Here is a 25,084-nt window from a genome sequence, read left to right as displayed (position 1 = left end):
AGCTCTAACATTGCTATTTAAGAAATGGCGTTTGAATGATGTATGAACTGGACAAGACAAGTGCATTGAAGTGCACTCTAAAGGGCCTGCTACTCTGTGACAGAACAGCCCGAATAATGACCGCATTGAAGAGAGCCCCGCTGAATCTGTACATCTAAAAACGAGACAGTCGTGAAGCATGGTCACTTGGGACAGGTCAGCGTGGGTTCTGTACTGGGGGAACAGCTTGTATTGCAGTCATGACCCCACCCCCCCATGCAGGGAAGAGCAGCAGGAATAGCTACACTTGAACACACCCACCTGACTTTGCACACAGCGCAGCCCGTGGGTGGGCAGAGCTCGAGTTGCTCACGACTGCTCCTGCAGGCCCCGGACAGATGGTGGAAGAGTTAAAACACTCGACACGAGTACATCCCGTTCTCTGAGACAGATTCCCAGGAGCATGAGATGATCCCAAATGGGGGGGCCTCTCAACATTATCCTGTACCGGAAACCACGCAGTTGTCTTTTTGGGTGCACACTGGGGCTGTAGTGGAACACATGCAGTGGTGGATTCAATTCAACAATGCATTCAATTGAATTTCACAGTCTGGGTGTTTTTAATGAAATCTTCTGCTCTGCTGTTCACACTGTCTTCTAAGTCCACAGAGCAGGGAATAGATAAGCAGGTATTAATTAAATTTGTGACTTGAATGTGGATGATCTGTGTTACAGGATGGTTATTTATTTTGTGGCAACGCAGAGTAAAGTATGTAATACCCCCAAAAAAGTGATGGAAGAAATGTAAGGGTATGGCCATTTAGTTTACAGGGCTCTGTGTGTGTCACTTGTCAAACAGCTTTTAAACCTGGAAACTTCATTCTCAGTCATTGTCCTACTTATTGTCTGCAATTAGCAATGCTCCTTGAAAACATCCTCTGCTTAGTCTGTAAAGTAGGGTTGAAATCACACAATAAAACCTTAATTTGGATCAATTTAATCTTTTTTTCTGGGTTAATGGAATAGGCTACTCAGACATGTCTAAGCGGATGAAGCCTGGCTTAAAAACAGATTCTCTGAATCGATCAACTACTAACAACTGAGCTAGACAGGCCCAATGACCTCCTCTCGTTTGAAGCCTTTCTTACAAACTGATGCTCTCGTGTTTCCTTTCTCAGGTCTCGCGCTCCTCATGTTCTGAAGGCGCCAAAGGATAATGTCCTGGCTGTGCCCCTTGTGATGCAGGGCCCTCAGATACAAGAGGTGTGACCCCATAACACAGGCAGGAATCTTGTGTGGGCGTGGTGTTGCACAATAAACACAGCTGGAGGCGATCCGAATTAAGCAGAACAATCCATGGCACAACTGCAGTGGCATGTCGCATGACAAATGCAGGGCCTGAGGCAGATGCTCAAAGAGAAAAGGGTATTGTTGACAGTGGCTTAGAGGCACTCCTGAGAAAATAGACCACTCCTGTATTTTATGCCGTCCTTCTCCATGTAATACAGCAGGGCTATGTGTGTGCATTTCCCGAATAAAACTGTTTTAGGGCCAGCGACGTCCTTACTCATGCCAACAGCTAATGACCTGAATTAAGTTGCAGCTGAGTTTTATACTGTCTGTGAAATCTCACTTCCTTGTTATTGCCACCTTACGAATAGGAGAGATATTGAATGATGATGATTGCAAACAGCTTTGGCCAAAACTGTAGAGGTCACCTGACACCTTTTTACACAAGGTCCACATAGATTAAAAAAAAGTAAGTGGCAAAGGGTGCCTTAGAGATCCCCGCCCCGAACTCTAACCATGGCTAGCTTCCAAATTTTAAATACAGCACTGACACTATCTTCTCTGTTTCCAGGCATAGCTCATGCAAGAGCACTCTGGTCACAGGCAGCTGCCTTCTTCTGGGCTCCAAGGCTGTTTGTGCTGGAGCTCTAACTCTTCCTCTTTGGTGGGGGATACTGGGATACTACAGGTATGTGCATTCTGCATGACCTTTCACCTTTCTGAGGAGTTTCAGTCATGTTCAATGTCTGCTACTGAACCCAAAAAAGCTCATTTCAAGTTTTCTCCAGTCCTGCCAGATATAAAGGTACAACTCAGGAGAGTTAATCAGTGTCGCACCATGCTCTGAAACCCATCGGTGATAAACTGTACACTGAAATCTGTGTACCACTTGTGTATGTCCTCCATTTCGATTTGGGGTTTTTGTTTTCACTGGCAGTATTATTAGGCAGTAATGTTTCATTAAAATTATAATACTTCCTTGTCAGCTATGCAAAGGCAAACAGTGTGCTTTGAAAAACTCTTTCCAAACGTTTTTGTTTGACAAAAAAGCAAAAACTTAATAAAACCGCGTTGCAGTTTGATGCACAATTCAATTTTGAAGAAGGGCCCTTACTCATTACTGCATAAAAACAAATGGAAACTTTCAGGAGCCCACCGCCAGACTAGAAAAAACAGGCGTTTTCAAATTTGTAATTCCAAGGGGTCTGTCTTCTCTCGCCTTAGTGTGATCGCCAAACTTTTCTAAAGAAAAACTAAATTTAACAACTTTGGGGTTATTTTCCTGAGAGAATTCTGTTCAAAGCCGTAGGAAGGAAGGGTGGCTCGGTTCTCAATCTTTTTTTTCAGTCTTATTTACCTTCATGTAAATGAAACTGTTACAAGATCGCTGAAACACACACACACAGACTGGACTTGCATTAAATACTTGGAAATTAATCTTGCTGAGTCTGAAGACCCGCTGGTTTCCATGTTCACTACAGCTCCTCTCTCATAGTACCTGGCACACGCTGCTGTTTCCGAATCGATTCGCTTCGCCGCCCCCTCGAGTCGCCGCCTACAGGTTAAAAATAATATAAATCTGGTTGCCAGTGAAAAGGCATTAACATCGAGATGGGGACATACAATACACAGATGGGTCTAGCTTTACATGACTAAACGCGTGAAGGATTATGTATTTGTATTTTCTTTCAAGAATAAAAGGATATTTCACTTCTGCGTCACGCATTAACGGATTTAAAATGAACGGTATTTATTTCCGAATCAGTCATTTTGGAGACGCGCTGCAGCAAGAATTGAAAACTGTTTTTTCCCTGAAACGGCTTGATTTTGAAGTGTACAAGACTGTGGTTTGGACTTCGTGAAGAACTGAAAAGCAAGAGAGCGCCTTATCGGAACAGGAGTTTAAACAGGGAAAGCTGAAAATTATTTAAAAAGCTAAATCGTTTTCAAATCATGTCATCTTTCACCGTCGCCAAAGAATCTTTATTTGAAACGGTAAACTCTTGGAAAATGTACTTCCCTTTCCCTTTGAGAGCATTTTTATTAACTATCCCTGAAACCTTTTGATGTAGGCATTAATTTCAAAACTTTGTCGTGAACAGCCTGATGTCATTTGCTTAAGAAGGGGCTTTTGAAAGGGTTTTTGGTATGAATTATAGTGAAAGGACGCAAATTCACCTGTGCTTTGACAAGGTTAATTTTGTCATCATCAGTGCTGTCAAGTGGATTTCATGACTTGTCAGTGTGCCTTTGTACAGTTGATCTGTACAGTATGTCTTTATAAGTTATAAAGGGTGTCTGCACCTGCACGCGAAATTAAAAGGGAAAGAATGTTATTAAAATGTTTATAGCAACACTACAGCAGTAAAAAGGCTAATATCATGAATATATCTTATATAATGAAACTAAATAAGATTATTGTGGACATAACTGATTTTGAAACAATTATTGCTATCACAGAGGAGCAACAATGAGTGCTCTGAGAAATGACCACTTAACTATTTATAAAAACAAGGTAGATAAAGCGAATTTTCTCTTTAGCTTTACCGATCATTTAAATAAATATCTTTAAATGTAATTAAAACATTTTTCACAACTAAATAGCATTTTTAGTTCTTCAGAATGTCTTATAACAATAATTACTTTTTTGTTTGCAAAATAGCTCATTTCTGAGAAGCGGTTTCTTGACTGATGACTCGATCATTATTACAGTGTCTAAGACCGGAATGAATGAGGAGAAGTTTGCATGCAAAGCGTCTGCTATCCAATAGCTTTTGCCAGTTTGACTCCCTACGAGCCCTCGTACCACAACTGTTGTAGTGCGGAGAAAAATAATTGTACATAACCTACAGGTCTGTTACCGTCGACGAATTATGTGTCTGTGCAACGTTGATTTTAATTTCCTGAAGTTTAGCATTAAACCTATACATATTTTAATTGTGTCAAACTGCGCTGTAAAATATCTAAAACCTTTTTCTACCTGATTTTTGTTTTTTAATTTCTAACCGGTCGTTTGTTTTCTTCCTGTTAGTCATATTTTCTCTGCTATTAATCCACTGAGAAAACCTTTAATTTAGTGTATTTATTAGACTGATTACGTCTGGTTCTATTCTTTTATATTATTGAACAAATTGGGTGAAGCCTTAGTATTTAAAAACAAGATGTTTTCGTCACTTACATTTAAAACAGCATCATATTTGATAATGACTAATTCCGCTCAGTGATTTTTTTTATACAAGCTTGAAATGCGGATTTGCAATGTATTAGGGCAACTGGAATCATATACTGTATACTGGTCTCCCAGGTCTTTTGAATTTTTATTCGTGCTAGATACAAAAACTGTGGCAAGTCGGAGATAGCACAGCATTGATCAGATTAAGAAAGAACGATTCATTCTCCAAAAGATAACCATCACTTCTTAAAATAGCGCCCTGTCTGAGCAGGCGCGTTCGTGATAGTCTCTGGCATCTGAACTGTCCTAACTTGCCTTGCTCTCAGGCATTAAAGACAAATGGAACTAGAGTGTCTACATGGCTTGGAACAATCCTGGGCACTAGAAATTGTAGAGAAATGCATTTATAGGAATGCTTTCTATAGACCGCACAGTACTCGAGACACTCGAGAAAAAGTTTCTATTACATATGCATCGTTTAATTATTTTTGTTTTTTATAAAACGAAAGGCACACTATAAGAACGTACTGTATGTTTTCACCGACACGTGGGTAAGATCGCGTTTTTTGTATTCTAAAATTATTTTTTTCTAGGCTGTCATGATTTATTCTCGGTACTGTCTCGGTTCTTTCGATGGACCGATACCCTTGAAATTATTAATTTATAATACGGAAGTTCTGCACTTCCACAAAAAAAGTATTGGAAAAGGAGCAAAAAGAAGAGCGACAGACGTCTACACTTAAAAGTTTGCTTAGGGGATTCTCTATTTGTAAATAACCCTGATATTCATTTTCCCACCGCAGCTACGCAGAATATCTGTTCAGAAACGCCGTTTTCACCGTATTCGCCTGGCTTTTCTGGGGTATATCTACAGTAACAATCATGTTTCTAGTGTTTCTGGCGAAGCTTTATCATTTTTCTGTTTTATCAATCACCATCTGTGAGCACAAACGAGAAACATATCTCTCCGTAGTAGGGGAGCGCCATGTTTTGCTCTTTTGTGGGGAAAAAAATCATTTTGTAGTCTCTTAAGTAAAATTGAGTAATGCAGCAATAACAACAGGATTCCAGTCGCCCTAATACATTCCAAACCCGAGATTATTCGAATTCATATTCCCTGTAGGGGAAGGGAAGAGTCTGGTTTTCATTTCATTGCGGCTGTGAAGTTTTCAATCCAACCGTCTTCCGTTTCAGATGAGCTGATTGAGGACACCTATAAAAAAACAAAGTATTGCAGCTCTCCAGGTGGTTGGAGACACTAAGGCTCTACAGTATATTATATATCATATACTGTATATGCAGTCCTTGCTATAGGCTATATCAAATGGTCCTTCTGATCCATTCCATTGCAGTGCATTAGTATAGAGGCTTGACTGCTGCATGCCAGCTGATTTTATCAGTTCCTTAGGTAAGGAGCTGGTTGTAGCCAAACTCTGCAATGTAGGGGAATGTACGTGACATACGCTAAGTAGCTCCGATCTACAGACACACTTTCCCAACACAGTATAATTTCTTCTTTTTTTCTCCATCTGTCCTTCAGGCCCCCTTACGCCAGTTCTGACCTGCGGAGCCCCATGATGTTAGCTGTGCATCAGTTTAACACGTCGGGGGCTGGCCAAGACTCCGCCAACTCCCGAAACCACACCTGGATGCTCGGGGACAACATGAGTGTGGTCGACGAGAGAGTCTTTGCTTACAAACCTACAGATCCGACGGCCGCCGGGCTGTCCATGACTCTGGGCATCCTGTCCAACATCATTGCCTTGTTCATCCTGGCCAAAGCCTATGCCCGCATGCGGCGGCGCTCCAAAGCCACCTTTCTCCTCTTCGCCAGCTCACTGGTGGCCACCGACTTCGCCGGCCACATCATCCCGGGGGCTCTCGTGCTGCGGCTGTACCTAGTGCCGGATTCCTACGCCTCCTCCGACGCTCTGTGCCAGTTCCTGGGAGGGTGCATGGTGTTTTTTGGCTTGTGTCCGCTCTTCCTGGGCTGCGCCATGGCAGCCGAGCGCTGCCTGGGCGTCACCCGGCCCCTGCTCCACTCGGCCCTGGTGACGTCCACCCGGACAAAGCTGTCGCTGGCCGTCATCTGGCTCTTCGCCCTCTGCGTGGCCCTGCTGCCCTGCTTCCAGCTGGGTGCCTATGGCATGCAGTATCCCGGCACCTGGTGCTTCATCAAGGTGGACAGTGACACCACCGCATCAGATGTCATCTTCGTGCTGCTCTTCTCTGGCCTCGGCCTGACCTCCCTGGGGGTGTCCATGGTCTGCAACACCACCAGCGGCCTCACCCTGGTCCTGGCGCGTCTCCGCAAGAGGACCTACAACCGCCGGGCCAAGTCCCACGACATTGAGATGGTGGTGCAGCTGGTGGGCATCATGGTCACTTCCTGCATCTGCTGGAGCCCCCTGCTGGTGAGTGGGAAGGCACGAGCGCCATTGCCAGCTGGAGTTCGGGCGAGCTCCTGCGTGATAAGGCTCAATCAGGCCATGGGGAGGGCGGTGGCTTCTCACAGGACGACAGAGGCTCACAAACACCCATTTTAGGGACAAACATGAAGTACTTCACGCTCCCAACTGATTTTCAGAGCTGGGGCGCGTCCCTGATCCTGTAGCATTAAGGAGGAACATAAGAAGTTGCAGACTTGTTGCAAACAAGGTTGCTGCAGGAAGAGGTGTTAGTGGGGCCAGCAGGGGGCGCTTACCCTGCGGTCCATGTGGGTCCTAATACTATACTGTAAAAAGGCACCATCCTTCGGATGAGACGTAAAACCAAGGTCCTGACTCTCTGTAGTCATTTAAAATCCCAGGGTGTTTCTCAAAAAGAGTAAGGGTGTAACCCCGGGGTCCTGGCCAAAATTCCCATTGGCCCTTACCAATCATGGCCTCTTAATAATCCCCATCTGTGAATGGGCTTTATCACTCTGTTCTCCTCCCCACTGATAGCTGGTGTGTGGTGAGCGTACTGGGGCACTATGGCTGCTGACACATCACCCAGGTGGGGCTGCACATTGGTGGTGGTGGAGGGGAGTCCCCATTACTGTAAAGTGCTTTGAGTGGAGTATCCAGAAAAGAGCTATATAAATGTAAGCAATTATTATTATTATTAAATTAACGTTAGCTATTCAGCCCATCTAACCAGTTTGGCAGTTAGTAGCTATTTGAGCTGAGAATCTCATCCAGTCATTATATGAATTAAGCCAGGGTATCAGCTTCAACAACCTGGCTAGATAGTTCATTCCACATTCCCACTACCCTATGGGAAATGAAGTGCCTCCTGTATCTAGTTTTAAATGCACTTCCATGTAGATTCCACATAGGAAGTGGAAGCACTTAGTGGAAGCGGATGGGACAGCCTATGGACGGGAGGTCAGTGGCACGTAAATCCCCATTGCTGACTGGTAACTACACTCCCAGTTTCCCAGAGTTTCCCAGAGATCCAGAGTTGGCACTGCTTCCAGCTACCCCAGAGATCTCTACTGAATAGTCACGTAGTGTTCAGTGCTATGGGGGTTTCACAAGTGTCTTCTTGCTGATTGATTATGTAGAGAAGCAGTAGAAATAACATACTTTGCTCAGTTTTCTCCATGAGAAGTGTCTGCATTGAGAACTTGGAGCCAGAGACCTGAACACTTCTCCCAACTACCCCAGAGATCCTACTACACACATAGTGTTTGATCAGTGCTGTGGGGGTTTCAAAGCTGTTTTCTTGCTGGTAAAGTGTGTATGGGAGCTGATGACCAATAGGAAGCCAATATATATAATCAGTATCTTGAACTTGTGTAACAAAGGGATCTCCAGATGATAGGATGAGACGTAAAACCGAGGTCCTGACTCTCTGTGGTCATTAAAAATCCCAGGGCCTTTCTCGAAAAGAGTATGAGTGTAACCCCAGCATCCTGGCCAGATTTCCCTCTGGCCTTTACCAATCATGGCCTCCTAATAATCCCCATCTATGAATTGGCTGCATCACTCTGTTCTCCTCCCCACTGATAGCTGGTTTATGGTGCGCGTACTGGCACACTATGGCTGCTGTCACATCATCCAGGTGGGGCTGCACACTGGTGTTGGTGGAGGGAAGTCCCAATTACCCATGAAGAGCTTTGAGTGGAATGTCCAGAAAAGCTCTATAAAAGTGTAAGCTATTATTATTATTATTATTATTATTATTATTATTATTATTATTATGATTATTATTATTATTATTATTATTATTAATTATAGGAAGACAGACAATCTTCGTACAGAGCAATCTGCCTGTGTACTGAGCAAAAGGGAGGTTGTGGCAGGAGAGGCTAAGTTCTGACCTCACGAGCCTCCATGGCTCTGTTTTCTCTGAGCTTCATACATTCTTCATTTCTGTATTTCTGGCATTTGTTTTCCAAGAGTCATTTTCTGGCGTGTCATATTCTGGGTGGCAGAAATAGAAAAGAGGCTGTTGAGAGGTGTCTAATAGCTGATTAAGAGGCAGATTTTTACAGGAAACAAAACAATAATGAGCCACAGTGTCTGAACCATCCACTGGTGATGCATTAGCCACTTGGGGACCCAGATGAATGATGCATTAATACTTGCTATTTCCCACCAGTCATCTCTCAGAGGCTGTTTCTTGAACACTTAGGATTGCAAATAGCAATGAAAGCCAAAAAGGGAAGATAATCACTCCTGAGGCGTGCAATCAGACATTCAAAAGCTCAGGAAGGAAACGGCAGGAAATAGCAAACACAGGCTGTCCTGTCTGTGAATATGTAATGTATACGGTGCTGGGAACATGTGCATTTCTCGGGATTTGTTCTGGTTCTGTCTGGGAGTCCTTTAGGAAAGTGTGATTTCATGCTCTTTCCACAGGAATCCACTCCCCTTTGTATGGTCACAATTTTCTGTGTTTGCACAGTAGTAACAGTGTATTACTACAGTAACATATAACTATACTGTAATGTCAGAGAGTAAACATATTCCTAGGAGCTGTGTGATCCTTCCCAAGATTTAGTTATAAAAACCTTACAATGACTGTAGTCTAGTAGACTAGACATTGAAAGCTTTGTGGAAATAGTGGGTTTAAATCCCAGATTGTTGCACTGTTGCTGTAGCCTTGAGCATTACTGGGATTTCTCCAGCAAATCCAGCTGTACAAATATTGTAATTACCAAACTTTGTATTGAAAATGAGGAAGCAGGAAAAAGGAATCACCCAGAAAATCTTTCCTAAACTCCTATAAAGCAAGAGTTTCACTAAAGTCACCACATCCATCACAATGCTTTACTGTAACTTGGCTGTGCAATCGAATCTTAATAACACAAACTGACAGACACTTCTGCTTCAGTCTTTTTCAGTGGCAGTACTGGGTTTGTGCTTTTTTGCTCGCTTATTGAGAAGAGCTGTCGATAATTTAGCATTTTTTGGCCTCTACATCCAAATCTCAGTCATGGTCTCTGTGGAGAAGCTGAATAATTTGGAAAGCTGAAGTTGAAGTGTCCGGCATTTTTTTTTGTGTGCAGTATTTCAGTGCGTCTGCCTCCAAGCATCCTTAGATTTTAGTACTGCTTGAGCAACAGATCTGGGGCTCTCTTTCGCGACAGGTAAAGGTAAGAAAATTCAGCCCATCTAGCCTGTTTGGTAGTAAATAATTGAAATAAACCAGCATATCTACTTCAGCATGGCTAACTAACTTGTTCCATACTCCCACAACTCTTTGGGTAAAGCGGTGCCTGCTATTCTCAGGTTTAAATGCACTTGAACGTTATTTCAGTGTTCTAGACTAAAAAGGTTCTGTCTCTTTAGTCTATCAGTGCCAAAGGAGATGAACCTTTCCTGAGCACAAACACTGAAGAACAGAAAGATTCAATCTTTGCTGCTCCGTATAAAGTCATCTGGAAAGTAACAAATGATTTCAGCCTTTCAACTCGTTAGCAAACTGTGGTACAGGGGCAGACAGAGGTCACAGAACTCCTCAGGAGCCTGCACTGTAAGACCTAAGCAGCAGGCTGCTTTGTGTTATGATTTATCGGCTCTTTTGTGAGCAAGTTGAAGCTCAAAAAAGCCCAGCTTTTGGCCTTGTGACTTGCACATCTCTTATCTTGGTATCACAGTATGAAAATATGACACACCATTTCAACATGTTCAGCTGGTGAAATAAATGATAGCCTCCATCTGTTTTTTCCTTTATGAGTAATTCTAAAATGCCACTTTTTCATTGTCTGTAAAGCCAAAATGGGATGTTTTGTACCCATTTTAAACAAAGCATCACATCTTTTTAACATCTTTTTTTATACCAACCCCAAAATGGAATATCAAAATTTCATTTTCACAAAGGCTGTTTTTGACCATTTTTTTATTTTGCTTTGTCTTGTCCCCCGACTGCCAGACGCAGAGTATTACATGATGTTTGCTTTGTTTTTAATTGACGAGGCAAACCATGACAACAGCAGAGTGTTTCAAAGTCTCTAAAAAGCTGCTTTCGTATGTTTTGTAAAGGTGTTACATCTAAAGCCAGATAACAGTGCCATTTTGCGAAAACGCCTCTCTGGTTATAGATGGAGGAAAGTGACAGGGAGAGGATATTAACAGATAAGCCCAGGAACAATGAATAGTGAACAGCTGCTCTCCCAGGCTCAACTCTGTCAGCATTTCTGCAGAGTCATCAGAATGCGTTGCCGATGAACTCCAGTGTAATTGAGTATACTGTATACTGCATGGCTGAACTGAAAAAGCTCTGAGTGGCATGAGGGTACAGTGGTTAATATTGCTGCCTCGCAATGCTGGGGCCTTGGGTTCCATTCCAGACCTGGGGATGCTGTCTGTGTAGAGTTTGTATGTTCTCCCTGAGATTCCTCTGGGTGCTCTGGTTTCCTTTTACAGTCCAAAGACATAGTGGTAGGTGAATCGGCTTCTGGGAAAACCGGCTCTAGTGTGAGTGTGTGTGTTTGTCTGTCTTCCCTGAGATGCAGTAGCATCCTGCCCAGGGTGTATCCTGCCCATTGCTTGCCAGAATAGGCAACGGCTCCCACACAACTCTGAACTGAAAATAGATGGATGAGTGAAAAGGCAGCAAAAAGCAAAATAAATAGAGCATCTGTCACAGTGTGAAATGTATAGCTCAGTTTACACTGCCTTTTTGTCTTTGTCAGTCGTAGGTTTCCTTTACTTCACGGTGTTGTGTCAGAATAATTTGAAACTTGTTTTCAACAACTGTTTATTTAAAACTGCACCCTGCAGGGGCTGAAAAAATAGTTTGTGTTTCTGCATCGTCAACAGGATTGACTTTGCAAACTGTGCAGGAAAGCATTTTCTCCAGAGACTCAGTTTCAAGGTAACATTGAATCTTAACTGCCTGATTTAGTCTTTCATCCTGTCCTTTTTACTTCTCCTAAAGTAGTGGTGAAAAACTGGACTGGAAAGCTGAAAGCTTGTGTTTTTGTCTCCCTCAGATCTTCGGCATGATTTCCGTGACCAAATCTTACAGCAACTGTGAGGTGGACCTCCAGTACTACAAGCGGCTGATGGTTCTGGGGGTCCGGCTTGCTTCCTGGAACCAGATCTTGGATCCCTGGGTGTACATTCTGCTGCGGAGAGCTGTGCTGCGGAAGATCTACACCATCGCCAAGGGGCAGAGCAACCTGAAAGGGAGCACGTTTCGGCGATGGGAGATCAGCTCCCTCCAGGGTTCGGAGAAGATGGCCGTGAACCGGGTGTGAGGACACTAGCCTGGATAGAGGAGCCCATTCGAGGTCTGGAGGACAAGCAAGGTGGTGGGGAGGGGACATTTGTTCATTAATCAGTGTTCCCACCACTCCCCCAGAAGGGGAGTGGGCTGGTGCCTTCCATCCGTGGAGCCGTGCCTCCCGATTCAGTGCATTGACAGAGGGCACTCAGCCTGAAGACAGGAAACGCATTGATGGGCAAGAAGACTAAACATCCCAGTCTGAATCCCTAAGAATCCCTAAAGAAGGGGAACGGGGGCAGAGAATGTTGGGGGTCCTGGGAAGGAAAAGCTGGTGTATACAGTTTTAAGGGGCAGGGGTTGCAACATGGGGAAGACCTCCCTACGACTGCCTGCTCAGTCACAGGGGAAGTGTTGATGGGCAGAGAAGAGGTCCTGTTTCCCACGCGGGCTGCTCTGCACTGTGCCCTCAGCAGCAGCAGGGAAGTGAACAGGAAAGCAGTGTGGGTTCGCATTTCAGGCACTATAGAAGAGGGGAAAGCTTGTCATCCACTGATCCCATGGGACTGCTCAGGGAAGTCACAGCAGTAGAATAAATGTTGTGGTAGGTTCAGATATACAAGGAATACATCAGTGGATCACTGCAAAACAGAGCATATTTAGGTTGAACCAGAGCAATGTTCTTCATTAAATCTCAAGCTGGAGCGTGGAGCTCTACAACCGATTTGCCTTAGTGATGTAGAACGTTAAGGTAGACGCTACGATTGCGATACTAGATGTGGGCTCTGTTCTCTTGGGAACAGGAATGTAACATGTAGAAAACCATCCCCTTTTCCTTACAACTTCCCTGCACAATGCAGGGTGGGAAAATGACGGATTTTTCACAAATGATTGATTTCAACATGGCTTAGGATTTCCATGCTGATGAATATAGAAAATTCATGTGGAAACATGCGATCTGTTCCTCCTTCTATACTTTCAACAGAAAAGCGTGCTGCATTCTTACACTCAGTCCCTCCTTAGTTGGAGCAGGGGTAGGCAAAGGCCGGGTCCAGAGAGGCACAGGTGCATGGGCCAGGGTAGCCGAGTGGTCTAAAGAACTGTGTTGGAATGGTCTGCCGGAAATGGAGAATCGAATGTCATTCCTTGCATTCTAACAGCTCAGTATCTCTTCCGCCCACTCCTTTCCGAAATGAAAGAAGCGATGCAGGAGACTGGAACCAGCAGCCCAGCCATGCAGTCGAATCTTAACTGCAAGGGCGTTAAACAGACTCAGCTAAACAAGCCACTTCCTGCTTGGGTGTGACGGAATATCCAGAAGCTAACATAGTCCTCAAAAACTAAACCTATTCAGATGGGATTTAGCACTTTACATATCAGTGTGAAGGGAGTAAAAGAAGGTTACAGTCAAGAAGCTGTTGGAAGTGTGTAGGTGTGTGTATGGAGAAGAGGTTGGTATTGCTGGGGTTTCTGTATTGGAGATCAGTAGTCGGTTTGAGATGCAGTGTATCTGTAGTCTTTTTCAGGCTTTTCTCTGTCGCTCTGGAATGCAACTGCAAAGCAAATAAGTGCCGTTCCAGCATTTGGATGTTTTTTATAAACATCTTTAATCCTATCTGATTCCACAATGAATCTCTAAACATTATTAACAGCTGCCCTCTTTGCACTTTCACCCCCCCAAGACCAGACTCAAACTGCTGGGCGTTTTCTTGAAGGACGCTCTGAGGCTAGGATTCAAATGCACAGAGTGCTACAAAACTGTAAAAGGCTGGTTTTGCTGAATTGCAGGTGAATGTTGCTACACCAAGCAATGTCATGCTCTTTACCAGTGTTTGTTTGTATATGTGAGATCAAAAGCTTTCGTTGTATAAATACTGTGTATGTGTATTTATTATCTAAGTCGGTTTCCCAATTGTCTGGGAGAAGTGCAAGCTAAGGTTTGTAAAGCTACTGAATGTACTGTAAATAAATAAACTATCACTGACGTAATGTTCTGCTGTTGTTTTTTCCTTTGAGGCATTCCAGAGTATAGCTGATCTTAACTGCTATCGAGAGGTTTTGTTTTTTTTAGCTCTCCAAGGTTCAAGGCTGTTGTTCACTGCCTGCGGTGGACCAGGAATTCTCAAACAGCCCCAGATGCAGACACTGTCTGATTTTGAGAACGCGGGAGTAGCCTGGCACGCTGCTGCTCTCGTCATCATCGGGAGGCTGTGTGTAGCTAAGGCGACCAGCATGTGCCAGTCCGAGCCAGCAGCCGCGTCGTGGACGCTGCGCTTTGGAGAGATGAAATGTAGAGATGGGACCTTGGGGAATACTTACCCTTTGACAAAGACAGTGTGGCCCGGAGGGCACTGGATTGGCAGTACCCAGGCAAGTGCCCTTTGGCATGTCCAGTCAGTCATTCCTTTGATTCCCATCTTAGGTGAACAGAGGAGCGATATTCACTCCTGCTCCTTGAGGGCCACAGCACACCACCTCTTATAGGTCAGGAATTCCCAGTCCTGGTCATAGTGGCCCCCACACATGCTGGTCTGATTGCAACTGAGTCTGATTACCTAATTGAACAGTTAAAAGGTATTATTCCACTCAGGTTTGGGGATTTTATCTTACTTATGAAATGCAATATAGGGCAAATCGCAACGTACATACTGTATGACCTCAAAACAAACCTCTCCGATGAATCCTATTATTAAGTCAATTAATGGTTCAGCTGTGTAGCTCAAAGCCAGGCTGGAGCACAAACGTGCAGCAGTGTGGATTTCCACAGCCAGGACTGGGAACCTCTCAGGCTAAGGAGTGGAGAGAGCTGGAACAGAACTAATCTCCTGAGCACTAATGAGCACGCAGTGTTCATTAAGTGGCTGCCTGGCACCCTGCCATAACAATTTACAGGTATGATAAGGATATTATCCTCCTGAGGGCTGGATTTTAGATTCAGCTTCAAATTGAGCATTAATCCACAGTCTTTTGCGGTTCTTCCTCTGAGATCACTAACAAGGTGTGTGCTCCTTGACAAAACTTTGCTGAACTCCTTTTTTTTCCCCTCATATTCGAAGTTCATCATAAACCACTGCTGCATGTGGGATGACCGTGAGAACTTCACTCTTATACCTACAAGAATTAATTAACTATCCAGTTTGAATCCAAGGTAAAGTAAATCTCAGAAATTAAATCAGACAGTTGTTGGTCATTTAGTTGCTGGTCTACCAATCCCCTTTATTCAGTAGCTAATAGTTTAAAATATTCATATAAAGAGATTCTTATTAATGTGACCACTCAGTATTTAATTTCTGATAATTAAACGTGTGTGGCATGGTGGTGCAGTGGTTAGCATTGGTGCCTCGCAGTGCTGGGGCCCTGAGTGCAGTTCCTGTGGTGCTGTCTGCATGGAGTTTGCAAGTTCTCCCTATGTTTGCATGGGTTTCCTCCAGGTCCTCTGATTTCCCTCCCACAGTCCAAAAACTGGCAGGTTAATTGGCTTCTGGGAAAATTGGCCCTGGAGTGAACGTATGTGTTTGTGTCTGTGTGTCTGCCCTGCGATGGACTGGTGTTCCATCCAGGGTGTATCCTGCCTTGCACCTCGTTGCTGGCAGAGATAGGCACCAGTTCTCCCATAACCCCGAATTGAACCCCGAGTTTGATGGAAATGGTTAGAAAAAAATACCAGCACTCACTCCTGCTCCTGCAGAGCCATGGTATTTTCTGTACAGAGCTCTCCTTCATGACATAGGAATTATGGGCAGTGTATCTGCGGGTCTTCAAGGTCTCATTAACATAGCTGGGCATGAAGAGGGGGGGTTGTCTAGTTCAATATATTACAAGCTGAAGAGGTCAATAAGAAAATGAAAACCTGCAGACACACTTGCCCTCCAGGCCAGGGGTTGGACAATCCTGGCCAAGATGACTGTATGCTGTGACAGATTTTAATCAAATTTAAAAATAACTGATGTTTTTCTTGTGACGAGGGACCACAGTTCTAAGCATTTGATAGATGGCATTAAATAGTCAGTGAGCAGGGGTGTTTTAAGGAAATAACTGATCTGAGGAAAGCTCATGGATTTCTATATGCATTGGCTACACAGCCTGCATTTCACAAGCTACTGTGGATATTAAAAGTATTCACCCCTCCGGACTTTTTCACATTGTATAGTGTTACACATGGAGTTATAATACAAATGGGATCTTAATGTACAGTATGTAATTGGGATTATTTGCCACTGATGAACACAAAACATACTACAACGTCAATGTTTCTAACTAATTGGAACATTTGGACACTCATTTTTGCCCATTCTTTCCAAAATTGCTCAAGCTCCCTTGAGTTGGATGGGGACCGTTCCAAAAGAGCAACCCAGTTAGATTTCAGCAGATTCTCAGATGGAGTGTGGCTTCGGCTATACATTTGGGTCATTGTCCTGCTGAATTTTCTTCCTAATCCCAGGTATTTTGCAGACTGTAGCTGGTTTTCCTCCAGGAATTCTCTGGACTTTGCTGCATCTTTTTGCCTTCTATCTTCACAAGTCTTCCAGGCCCTGGTGCAGTGAAGTATCTCCATGACATGCTGCTGCCTGCAACATGCTTCACAGTAAAGATGGTGTTCACAGGATGATGTGCACAGTTAAGTGTACACCAAACACAGAGCTTAGCGTCAAGGCCAAAAACATCCATTTTGGTCTCATCAGACCGTAGATACTGGTTCTGCTTGGGCTCTGGCAGTCAAGATCTAATGTGGGTTTTTTCAACAGGGTTTTTTGTTCTGCCACTCTTCCATGAAGTCCAGATTTGTGAAGCACCCAGACTTGTTGTTGTATGCAGTTTCTCCCATCTCAGCAATGGAAGACTGCAATTCCTTTGGAGTTATCACTGTCCTCTTAGTGGACACCCTACTGGTGCTCTTCTCACCTGGATACTCATTGTTTTAGGATGTCCTGTTTTTCCTGTTTGTTTATAATGACTTCACTGTAATTTGGGGAATATTTAATACCTTGGAAATGTTCCTATACCCTTCCTCTTCGATTACCTGATCCCAGATTTGCTTTGAATGTTCCTTAGTTTTCATTATGTGATTTTTGCTGAGAGTTGTACAAACCAGTTGTAGGATCTCCCAGATATAGATGTTTTTAACCTGAACTCATTAATTAAGGTGAAATTGCACACAGGTGAACTCCATACAACTAAAGATGTGACTTCCAAAGACATTTGGTTGCACCACAATGTATTTAGGTGTGTCATAACAAAGGGGTGAATACTTATGCAATCATCTATTTCCCATTTTATATTTATAATGAATCTAAGAGGATCTGTAGAATTTTGTTTTCATTATGACATTATAGATGGTTGGGTGTTCACCAATAGCAATTAAAAGCCCAAATCAATATATTATGATTCCATTTTGAAACAATAAAATATGAAATGCCCAAGGGGATTAATAGTTTCGATAGCTGCAGTTATTATAAATATTATAAATTTAAAAGAGAAAATAACTGATTGCACAAGTCCTATGATAAGTACTTTTGATGGCCACTGTACATTCCTGATCCCAGATGACAACTTGGTCCACTGACTTCTGCTGCAACTAGCTTCTTAATGGCCTGGGCCTTTACATAATTCATGCGCACCTGAAAACGTCAGAGATAATCAGTTGAGGCCTCATCAGCTTAATCCGCTAGTAAAGCGAGACAGAACTGTAGCCCTGCACTGAGAGGGAAAGGAGTTCCCTGCTCCGAGAATTGTGAAATATCATGACCAGAGAAACTGCAGACAAACGTAATGTGTAATAGTACTTTGCTGCCACCTAAGGGAAATTTTTCCTTTATTGAATCACTGATTTAGCAGTAAAGGTTTTGACCATTATTCATCTTTGGCAGAGTTCAAGTTTTACTGAGCTACAGCTGACAGTAATTCATGTGGTATTTAGTCATCCTCCAAAAGTAGCAGAGTTCTATTCAGTTCTAAAAATGTTTTTGACAAAGAATAATTGGATAAAAAGAGTCGGCGAGTGGTGGTTCTGATTAAAGGGTGACATTTTTTTTCTCTGCATGAAGTGCGCGTGTCAAATGCAACGAAGAGTCTAAGATGGGCAGATAAGCGAACGCAATTTTGTGCCTTGTTTCATCACCACATACAGGTGATATCCATACTGTCCAAGGAAAATACGCAGCGGGGTACCCTGAGGAAATTATTTTTTTCCACTCAACGCGGCAAAATGTTTCGTCTGTGGAATACCTGCTTGGACACTCCATCTACGCCATTGAACGTGTACTGAAAAGCTATAATGGTGATAAAATTGTATCCAGCAGAAGCGGGTTAGGGTCTGCACTTCATCTTAAAAGGTCGTTGCCTTGTCCCAATAGCCCTACTTAAACCCGAAGCCCTTCCTCCAAGCCCGCACCTCTGTGACTCAGCGCCAGTGTGGACTTCAAGTGCTCGAGCATGCGAGGGCGCGCCGTTATAAAAAGGGTCAGGGGGACACCATTTTTATTATCTCGCCTGTCCCTGCACAGAAGTAGAGACACATCGTGTGGAACAGGCTCGACTCGAAACGGGCAAAGTAAATTAAGGAAAACTTTGGCAATACCGCTGTGTATTCAAAACTTTGTATTACTAATGCATTTCATATCGTCTGTCCCAGTACAACAATGACAGTACGAAGAACAAAACGCATTTATTTACGTTCATATAAAGTAAAATATAAAAAGGTAATCTTGACAATACTTAAAAGCTCAAACCTTTAATGGTACACATATTTATTAAATACGTCTACTAAACGAATATACATCAGTCGTAATGGGGTGACGCTATAAAAGCTTTATGTCAACACTTCGTACCTATAACACATACAGTATGAATCTTAAGTAGCCTAATGAAGTTTTGTTTTGATATACAATGGGTTTAAAAACTGTAAAAAGTTCATTTCAACAAGAATATTTTATACCCCCACAGCAATTTTTCTCCGCTTTAATAGGTTAGAACATGAAACGTCCCCGTTTCGCTTAGAATGGGGGGAAGTTTCCTTTAGAGTCCGCTCCGATGCGGACTTCAGAGAAGGGCGTTTTATTAAGGGCTCGCAAGCACCCTTGTAAAACACAGATTTAGAAATAAAGCACCCTAAACCCTTGCAGATTTGACCAAGACCGCAAGTGCGCATACTGGGACACGGCCGATGATACCGGGATAAAGTTAGCTTGAAGTTCGAAAACGATTTTGGCACGCCTGTAGCGCTTTCGCGAAATCTCTTAGAGTTACAAAAACACTTGTTTTCTGTATAAAATACATTGTGGATGCTTTCTCAGCCTTCACTTTGTCGTTTTTATAACATTTTTTTGACCACGCTCGAATATTCTTTTGTCCATATCTTCGCAATGGAAGCACAGAACGCCTCCAAACCAAATGCATTTTAAAGACCACGACTTGTGGGAATTTCCACAGCCTGTACATCAAACTATCAGTGAGCTAATTATCTTTTTTTAAACCTTCGGTTTTTCATCGATGCGTAATTACGCACTAACTGGAACCCGGGGGACCGCTGTGTGCACACGTTCACAATGCGAGAAATACTGTTCAATACGGCTTCGTGTGAAAAACCCGTATATGACCATAGGAAGCAGAACAGCGAAGTCTCCAATTACCCAGACTGTAAGCACGGGAATAAAGCTTTGTTTGATTTCTGAAACCCTTCCTCTACGTCCTGTTTTCATTCAGGTAAGGGTGTTGTCCTGTTGCTGTCTCCATGCGATCTGAGTAATAACACAGTTCTACCAATGTGGAATGCAGTTTAGGAATTCCAGAGTCTTGAGCTCAGAGCTCATTATAGGCCAGCTCGTTTTACAGCTGTGTTTAGGACAAGGAGGGTGCAACAGGGCAGGTAAATCTGGTTTGAGAAAACAGTGCGGAGATGAGACATCCCAAATGCCACATTCTCAGAATCAGAATCCACTTCAGTGGCCTCATACATTGTACATTTCCCTTTGGCCTTACTGAGATAATAAATAAAACAGTGTATATACAGAGACATAAAATATTCGGTGGATTTTACAGATGTTGAGGTGGAACAGCGACTGGAAAGCACTGAGGGGCCTGAAGATGAGTTTTTCACCATCTGAAAGCAAACTCTGTTTTGATTATGTAGAATTACCAGAATCTGTAAAGTACCTTGGTAATAAATGCGACAAACTGCCATTTTTTGAGTATTTGTGAGGTGGAAAACATATTCGAAACATCTGAAAGCTGTAATAAGACAAACGGCCCAGAGGGGTAGGCTGGTCAAGGGAACCTGTCTGTCGTGCAGGGTGAACAGTTTAAAGAAGTGAACCTCTTGATTAGGAAAACCTGGAGAATAAGTCTACAAGTCATTCCTTATCAGCTTGTGCTGGACTACGGGAGAGGCTGGTATCTGATCAAACAAAAGTTGCTGTTTAACCAGCCCATGCCACTGGCGCTGTTTTGTGGATTTTAGGGGAAAAAAGAGAGCCAAAAGGAAGCTCTCTGTGTAAAAGCCATTTTGTTTATAATGCTTTACTTTCTGATCCCCGGTGTTTCATGTTTACTTGATTGAATCATTGTCAAACTTGAAGAATGAAGATGTCAGACTGCTTGTCCTCCCCCTCCGTTCTTCAGGAAACAAGTTTGTTGATCTTTAACATAGGTGCTGCGGGGGAGGGACTGTGCAAATTTCTTGTAAGCTCAGGGAGGAGCTTCTCTTCAGCTAACAGGGGAAAGAGAAGTAGCTTAGAAACAATTAGAAGAGCAGCCGGGGCTACAGAGTGCAATGCCCACAGAAAGGTTGGAGAAAAAAAAACAGGAAACCAGGAAATTCCATGCAGGGCATCTGGCTGAGGCGTCGCTCCTCTGAGGAAGATTGTGAGCCGCAGGGATGGGGCTGAAGGAGAAAGAACGGTGAAATCAGCATGGTGGGAGTGTGGCTCTGGAGACGGGGAAGATGCTGGCTCTTTACAGGATTGCTTTCCCTCTTGATCTACCTGGTTTGGTTCCCCAGAGAGCAGCATCAGAGACAGCAGCTTGTGGAGTCCAAGCTGTACAAGGTCATCTCTCCGTCCACATACAGATATGTCCTCAACGAGCCGGACAAGTGCCGGGACATGTCCCCCTTCCTGATCCTCATGATCCCAGTGGCTCCCACTGATCGCGCGGCCAGAGACGCCATCCGGAACACCTGGGGCCGAGAGGGCCTGATCCCAGGGGTGATCATCTGGCGGATCTTCTACGTGGGGCTGCCCCAAGGTGACCAGGCCCCTCGGATCCAGGCAGCACTGGAGGAGGAGAGCCGAGAGCACCGGGACATTGTCCAGAAGGACTTCCTGGACAGCTACCGCAACCTGACCATCAAGACCATGATGATCCTGGACTGGCTGGCCACCTACTGCCCGGGGGCTTCCTACGCCATGAAGATCGACACTGACATGTTCCTCAACGTGGACTACCTGGTCAACAAGGTCCTGGACCCTCGGAGTGTCCCTGCCAAGGAGGACTTCATCACAGGAGCGGTCATTGCTGACGGAAGGCCTCGCAGAAGTAAGCAAAGTAAGTGGTACATGCCAGAGGACGCCTATCCCGAAGATACCTATCCGCCCTATGTCTCTGGGACGGGTTACGTCTTCTCCGTGGGTCTGGCTAAAAAGCTGCTGTCTGCTTCCAAGTTTGTCAGGCCCGTTCCTCTGGAGGACATCTACCTGGGCTTGTGCTTGCAGGTGCTTGGAGTCCCGCCCAGGCGTTCCTCATGGTGGCGCAGCTTGTTCAACATTCGGTCCGTGGCCTATGAGAGGTGCATCTTCTCCCAGCTCATCACAGTCACAGGCTACACGCCCAGCAAACTGCTTCACGTCTGGCATGACTTTAGCAAAGCCAAGTTCACCTGCTGAATCCAGCCAGGCAGGAAGTATGAATCAGGACTTGGCAACCAACTTTCTTTAAGGCAGCACATTCCTGAAAAGTGCCTTCATACAGGTGATTATGTTTTTAAGACCTTGTGCCTTTAGAACTTCTAACTGCTTGTTCTCAAGCTGACATTTCAACTGGTTTCTTTTCTTCATGAACCTCAGAACAAGTGTATTTGGGTCACCAGGTGATTACCGTTTAAAATCTATAATGTTGCACAGCTGTTATCATAAGACAGATAAGCAGTCCTTAGTAATGTGTGCGGCTGTATAATCCTGAACCCCTGAAGCAAATGTGAGCTGGTGACGTAATGGAAGCTGAATAAAAACAGGACATGGATAATAGCCCGATGTGCATTGTGTTTTCTGTGTTGATTATTGATTTACAGAGTGGCACTCAAGTCTCTTGTTTCATGTGGTTGTATTGAAAGCACATAACTGCAAAAATGCCAGATGGAATACTGGTCATATAGCATCAAGGCCAGAAATATCACAGAAAAAAGTCTGTGTTTCTGGAATCTAGGGAATTCAGGAATTTGCCCTGAGTGGTTGCTCAAAGACATGGGTTAGTAACCTCTCCAAAACCCAAGACAGTTTCTTTCCTGGTTGTTATTAATACTTTGGTGCCACTCTGAAACTCTGCAACACATAACAATTCAGAAGGAAGTCAGGTGGAGAGGAAGGAAGTTAAAGTACTGTCGCTCTGTCATAAGTTTTGTTTCTTTTACGTTCGAGTGTCTGAAGTTGCAGGAGGGCTCTAGATAGGTCCTTGGATGACAGCAGACTAAAGAAACGCCTGCAAGTGGGGTTCTAAATATTGGTCTGGGTGAACTCTGCTTTCTCTTCTGTTATTTTAATCTTCCATTTTTAATATATGCAAAGGGGCATGATTTAGTGCTCCTGATTGTTTAACTTTGTTCTATCCACTAACTTAGCTCTAATTTTAAACTTTATCTGGAAACATGCAGTCTTTGTACAGATATACACAACTGTCTACAGAGATAATATGAGTTGTATTATTAGTATTAGTGTGGAAACAGGATTCTGTTTTGATCCCGGTCTTAATGTGGCATGCTGATATGAATTCAGCTGTAAACACAGCTGTTTGGTTTCCCGTCTCCAGCGGCGACAGGCCTGGCTTCTCTCTCTTTCCTGTCCAAGGACTCCCAACATGGCTTCTGTCTCTCAGCCTGGCCTCTCTTTGTCCTTTAGTAAGTAAATAGTATTTGTCCGCAAAACCATCTAGAAATCAAGAGCAATATTTCTATTGGATTAAAAAAAATATATTCACAAGCCTCACAGTTCACAGTGTAATAGGGCTGCTTCACCTCACCGAAAGTTTTGTTGCCTTGTTCTGAATCGCAGAACATGGCACTGTGCATACCTGAAAACAATCTATTTTGTGATGGAAATTGGAGGTTTAACACTTTACTGTGTAAATTTTACTTTCATTGTGTGTTTGAAATGCACTCATCAAAGCTGATTCTTTCTGACTCCGAAATACAAAAATAGTGTTGCAGTTCCCCTTCAAGTTATTCTAATATGTATTGTCTCAGTAAAGCCAAAATTAAAATTGCCACTGAGTTAGGCTGACATTTGTCATTGATCTATATCCCCGTGTTAAATTTCACAATGACATCTCCATTTCTGTCTTTGCTTTGACATCTCATTTTCCCTGCATGTTTGCAAGCCACAGTTCCTGAGCCAAAAAGCCTCTCTTTGAAAAGTCTCTTGGGAGAAAAAGTTTTGATTACACCTTGCTTGCAAAACACCTAGCTATCTCAAGAAGAGGGTGTGTGCAGATTTTCTGGGTCTCTATAAAGTACCAGCATCTGAGATGCCAAACTGTGATACTGGAGCCAATATTGGACTGAATGAGCTTTTTAAGAATTTAGCTGGAATGAAACTTTGCAGACACATCTGGTCTCCAGCACCAGGATTTGACTATGGAAGTATGGAAGCCCATTTCCGCCAGGGAGTAAAAAAAAAATGTGCTATGTTATCTCAGAATTCCGACTTAGTAAGTCAGAATTCCGACTTAGTATCTCAGAATTGCGACTTAGCAACTCAGAATTCCGACTTAGTATCTCAGAATTGCGACTTAGCAACTCAGAATTCCGACTTAGTATCTCAGAATTGCGACTTAGCAACTCAGAATTCCGACTTAGTATCTCAGAATTGCGACTTAGCAACTCAGAATTCCGACTTAGTATCTCAGAATTCCGACTTAGTAACTCAGAATTTCGACTTTATATCTCACATTTGTGACTTCGAAATAGCCATATTTCATTGTCTGTCCTTTTGTTATTGTAACGGATTCGGGTTCTAGGGCTTGTGCCCTCGCCGCTCCCACCCTTGTTCGTGCCTCGCTGCACTGGCTCAAACCTGAGTCTTGCCAGCTGAGCTACAGAAGACCTTCTTTTTTAAGTAAAAAAGGACATACAATGGAAATACGTAAAAAGTATGTTTCAGCTTTTATAATTGTGAATTCTTCTGGATGTGAAGTGCCTATTTCTGTATCTTATTTCATATTCTGTCTACGTAAATAAAAACTATTTTTAAAAAGCCCACCGTGCACTATTCCATCCGGGTACTATGGAAGCCTCACTGGCGGAAATGGGATTCTATAAAAATTATTTTTATCAGGGCACTGTACAGGACAAGTCTTCAGGCTTATAGATCCTATGATCCTGTACGATTCATGAAAATAGTGTAACGGAACGGCCGACATACAGGTTGTATGATCTGGTTGCAGTACACCACCCTCCCCTGCGCATAACAGGGATGCTGGCCGCCGGGGTTAAAGAAAGTGTTCTTAAAGAAAGTGAGCCAGTGCAGCGAGGCACGAACTAGGGTGGGAGCGGCGAGGGCACAAGCCCTAGAACCCGAATCCGTTACAGTAACAAAAGGACAGACAATGAAATATGGCTATTTCGAAGTCACAAATGTGAGATATAAAGTCGGAATTCTGAGTTGCTAAATCGGAATTCTGAGTTGCTAAGTCGCAATTCTGAGATACTAATTCGGAATTCTGACTTACTAAGTCGCAATTCTGAGATACTAAGTCGGAATTCTGAGTTGCTAAGTCGCA

At 43.5% G+C, this 25,084-nt stretch overlaps 2 protein-coding genes across 5 annotated transcripts; both read left to right on the top strand.

Annotated features, from left to right (window-relative positions):
• The first annotated feature begins 1,844 nt into the window (after positions 1–1,844).
• On the top strand, positions 1,845–14,084 carry LOC148650148 (prostaglandin E2 receptor EP1 subtype-like). 4 transcript variants are annotated; one of them, XM_088603674.1, is made up of 4 exons: positions 2,846–3,264; positions 3,982–4,121; positions 5,982–6,855; positions 11,868–14,084. In XM_088603674.1, the coding sequence occupies exons 3-4, from the start codon at positions 6,016–6,018 to the stop codon at positions 12,132–12,134; spliced, it is 1,107 nt and encodes a 368-aa protein (XP_088459800.1). In that variant the 5' UTR covers positions 2,846–3,264; positions 3,982–4,121; positions 5,982–6,015; the 3' UTR covers positions 12,135–14,084. The 4 variants fall into 4 exon arrangements, with proteins under 4 accessions (XP_088459799.1, XP_088459800.1, XP_088459798.1 ...); XM_088603673.1 differs by lacking the exons at positions 2,846–3,264; positions 3,982–4,121 and adding an exon at positions 1,845–1,957; XM_088603672.1 differs by lacking the exon at positions 3,982–4,121.
• A 6,491-nt stretch (positions 14,085–20,575) lies between these two features.
• Positions 20,576–23,586, top strand: b3galt8 (beta-1,3-galactosyltransferase 8). Its single transcript, XM_088603670.1, has one exon. It carries the CDS (start codon positions 21,007–21,009, stop codon positions 21,976–21,978), a length of 972 nt encoding a protein of 323 aa, XP_088459796.1. The 5' UTR covers positions 20,576–21,006; the 3' UTR covers positions 21,979–23,586.
• The last annotated feature ends 1,498 nt before the right edge of the window (positions 23,587–25,084 follow it).

The sequence above is a fragment of the Lepisosteus platostomus genome, chromosome 13 (assembly GCF_059453375.1).
Source record: "Lepisosteus platostomus isolate fLepPlt1 chromosome 13, fLepPlt1.hap1, whole genome shotgun sequence".
NCBI classification, from domain to species: Eukaryota; Metazoa; Chordata; class Actinopteri; order Semionotiformes; family Lepisosteidae; genus Lepisosteus; species Lepisosteus platostomus.
Note: the sequence above shows the minus strand (reverse complement) of the source record. Positions and strands in the feature narration are given on the sequence as shown.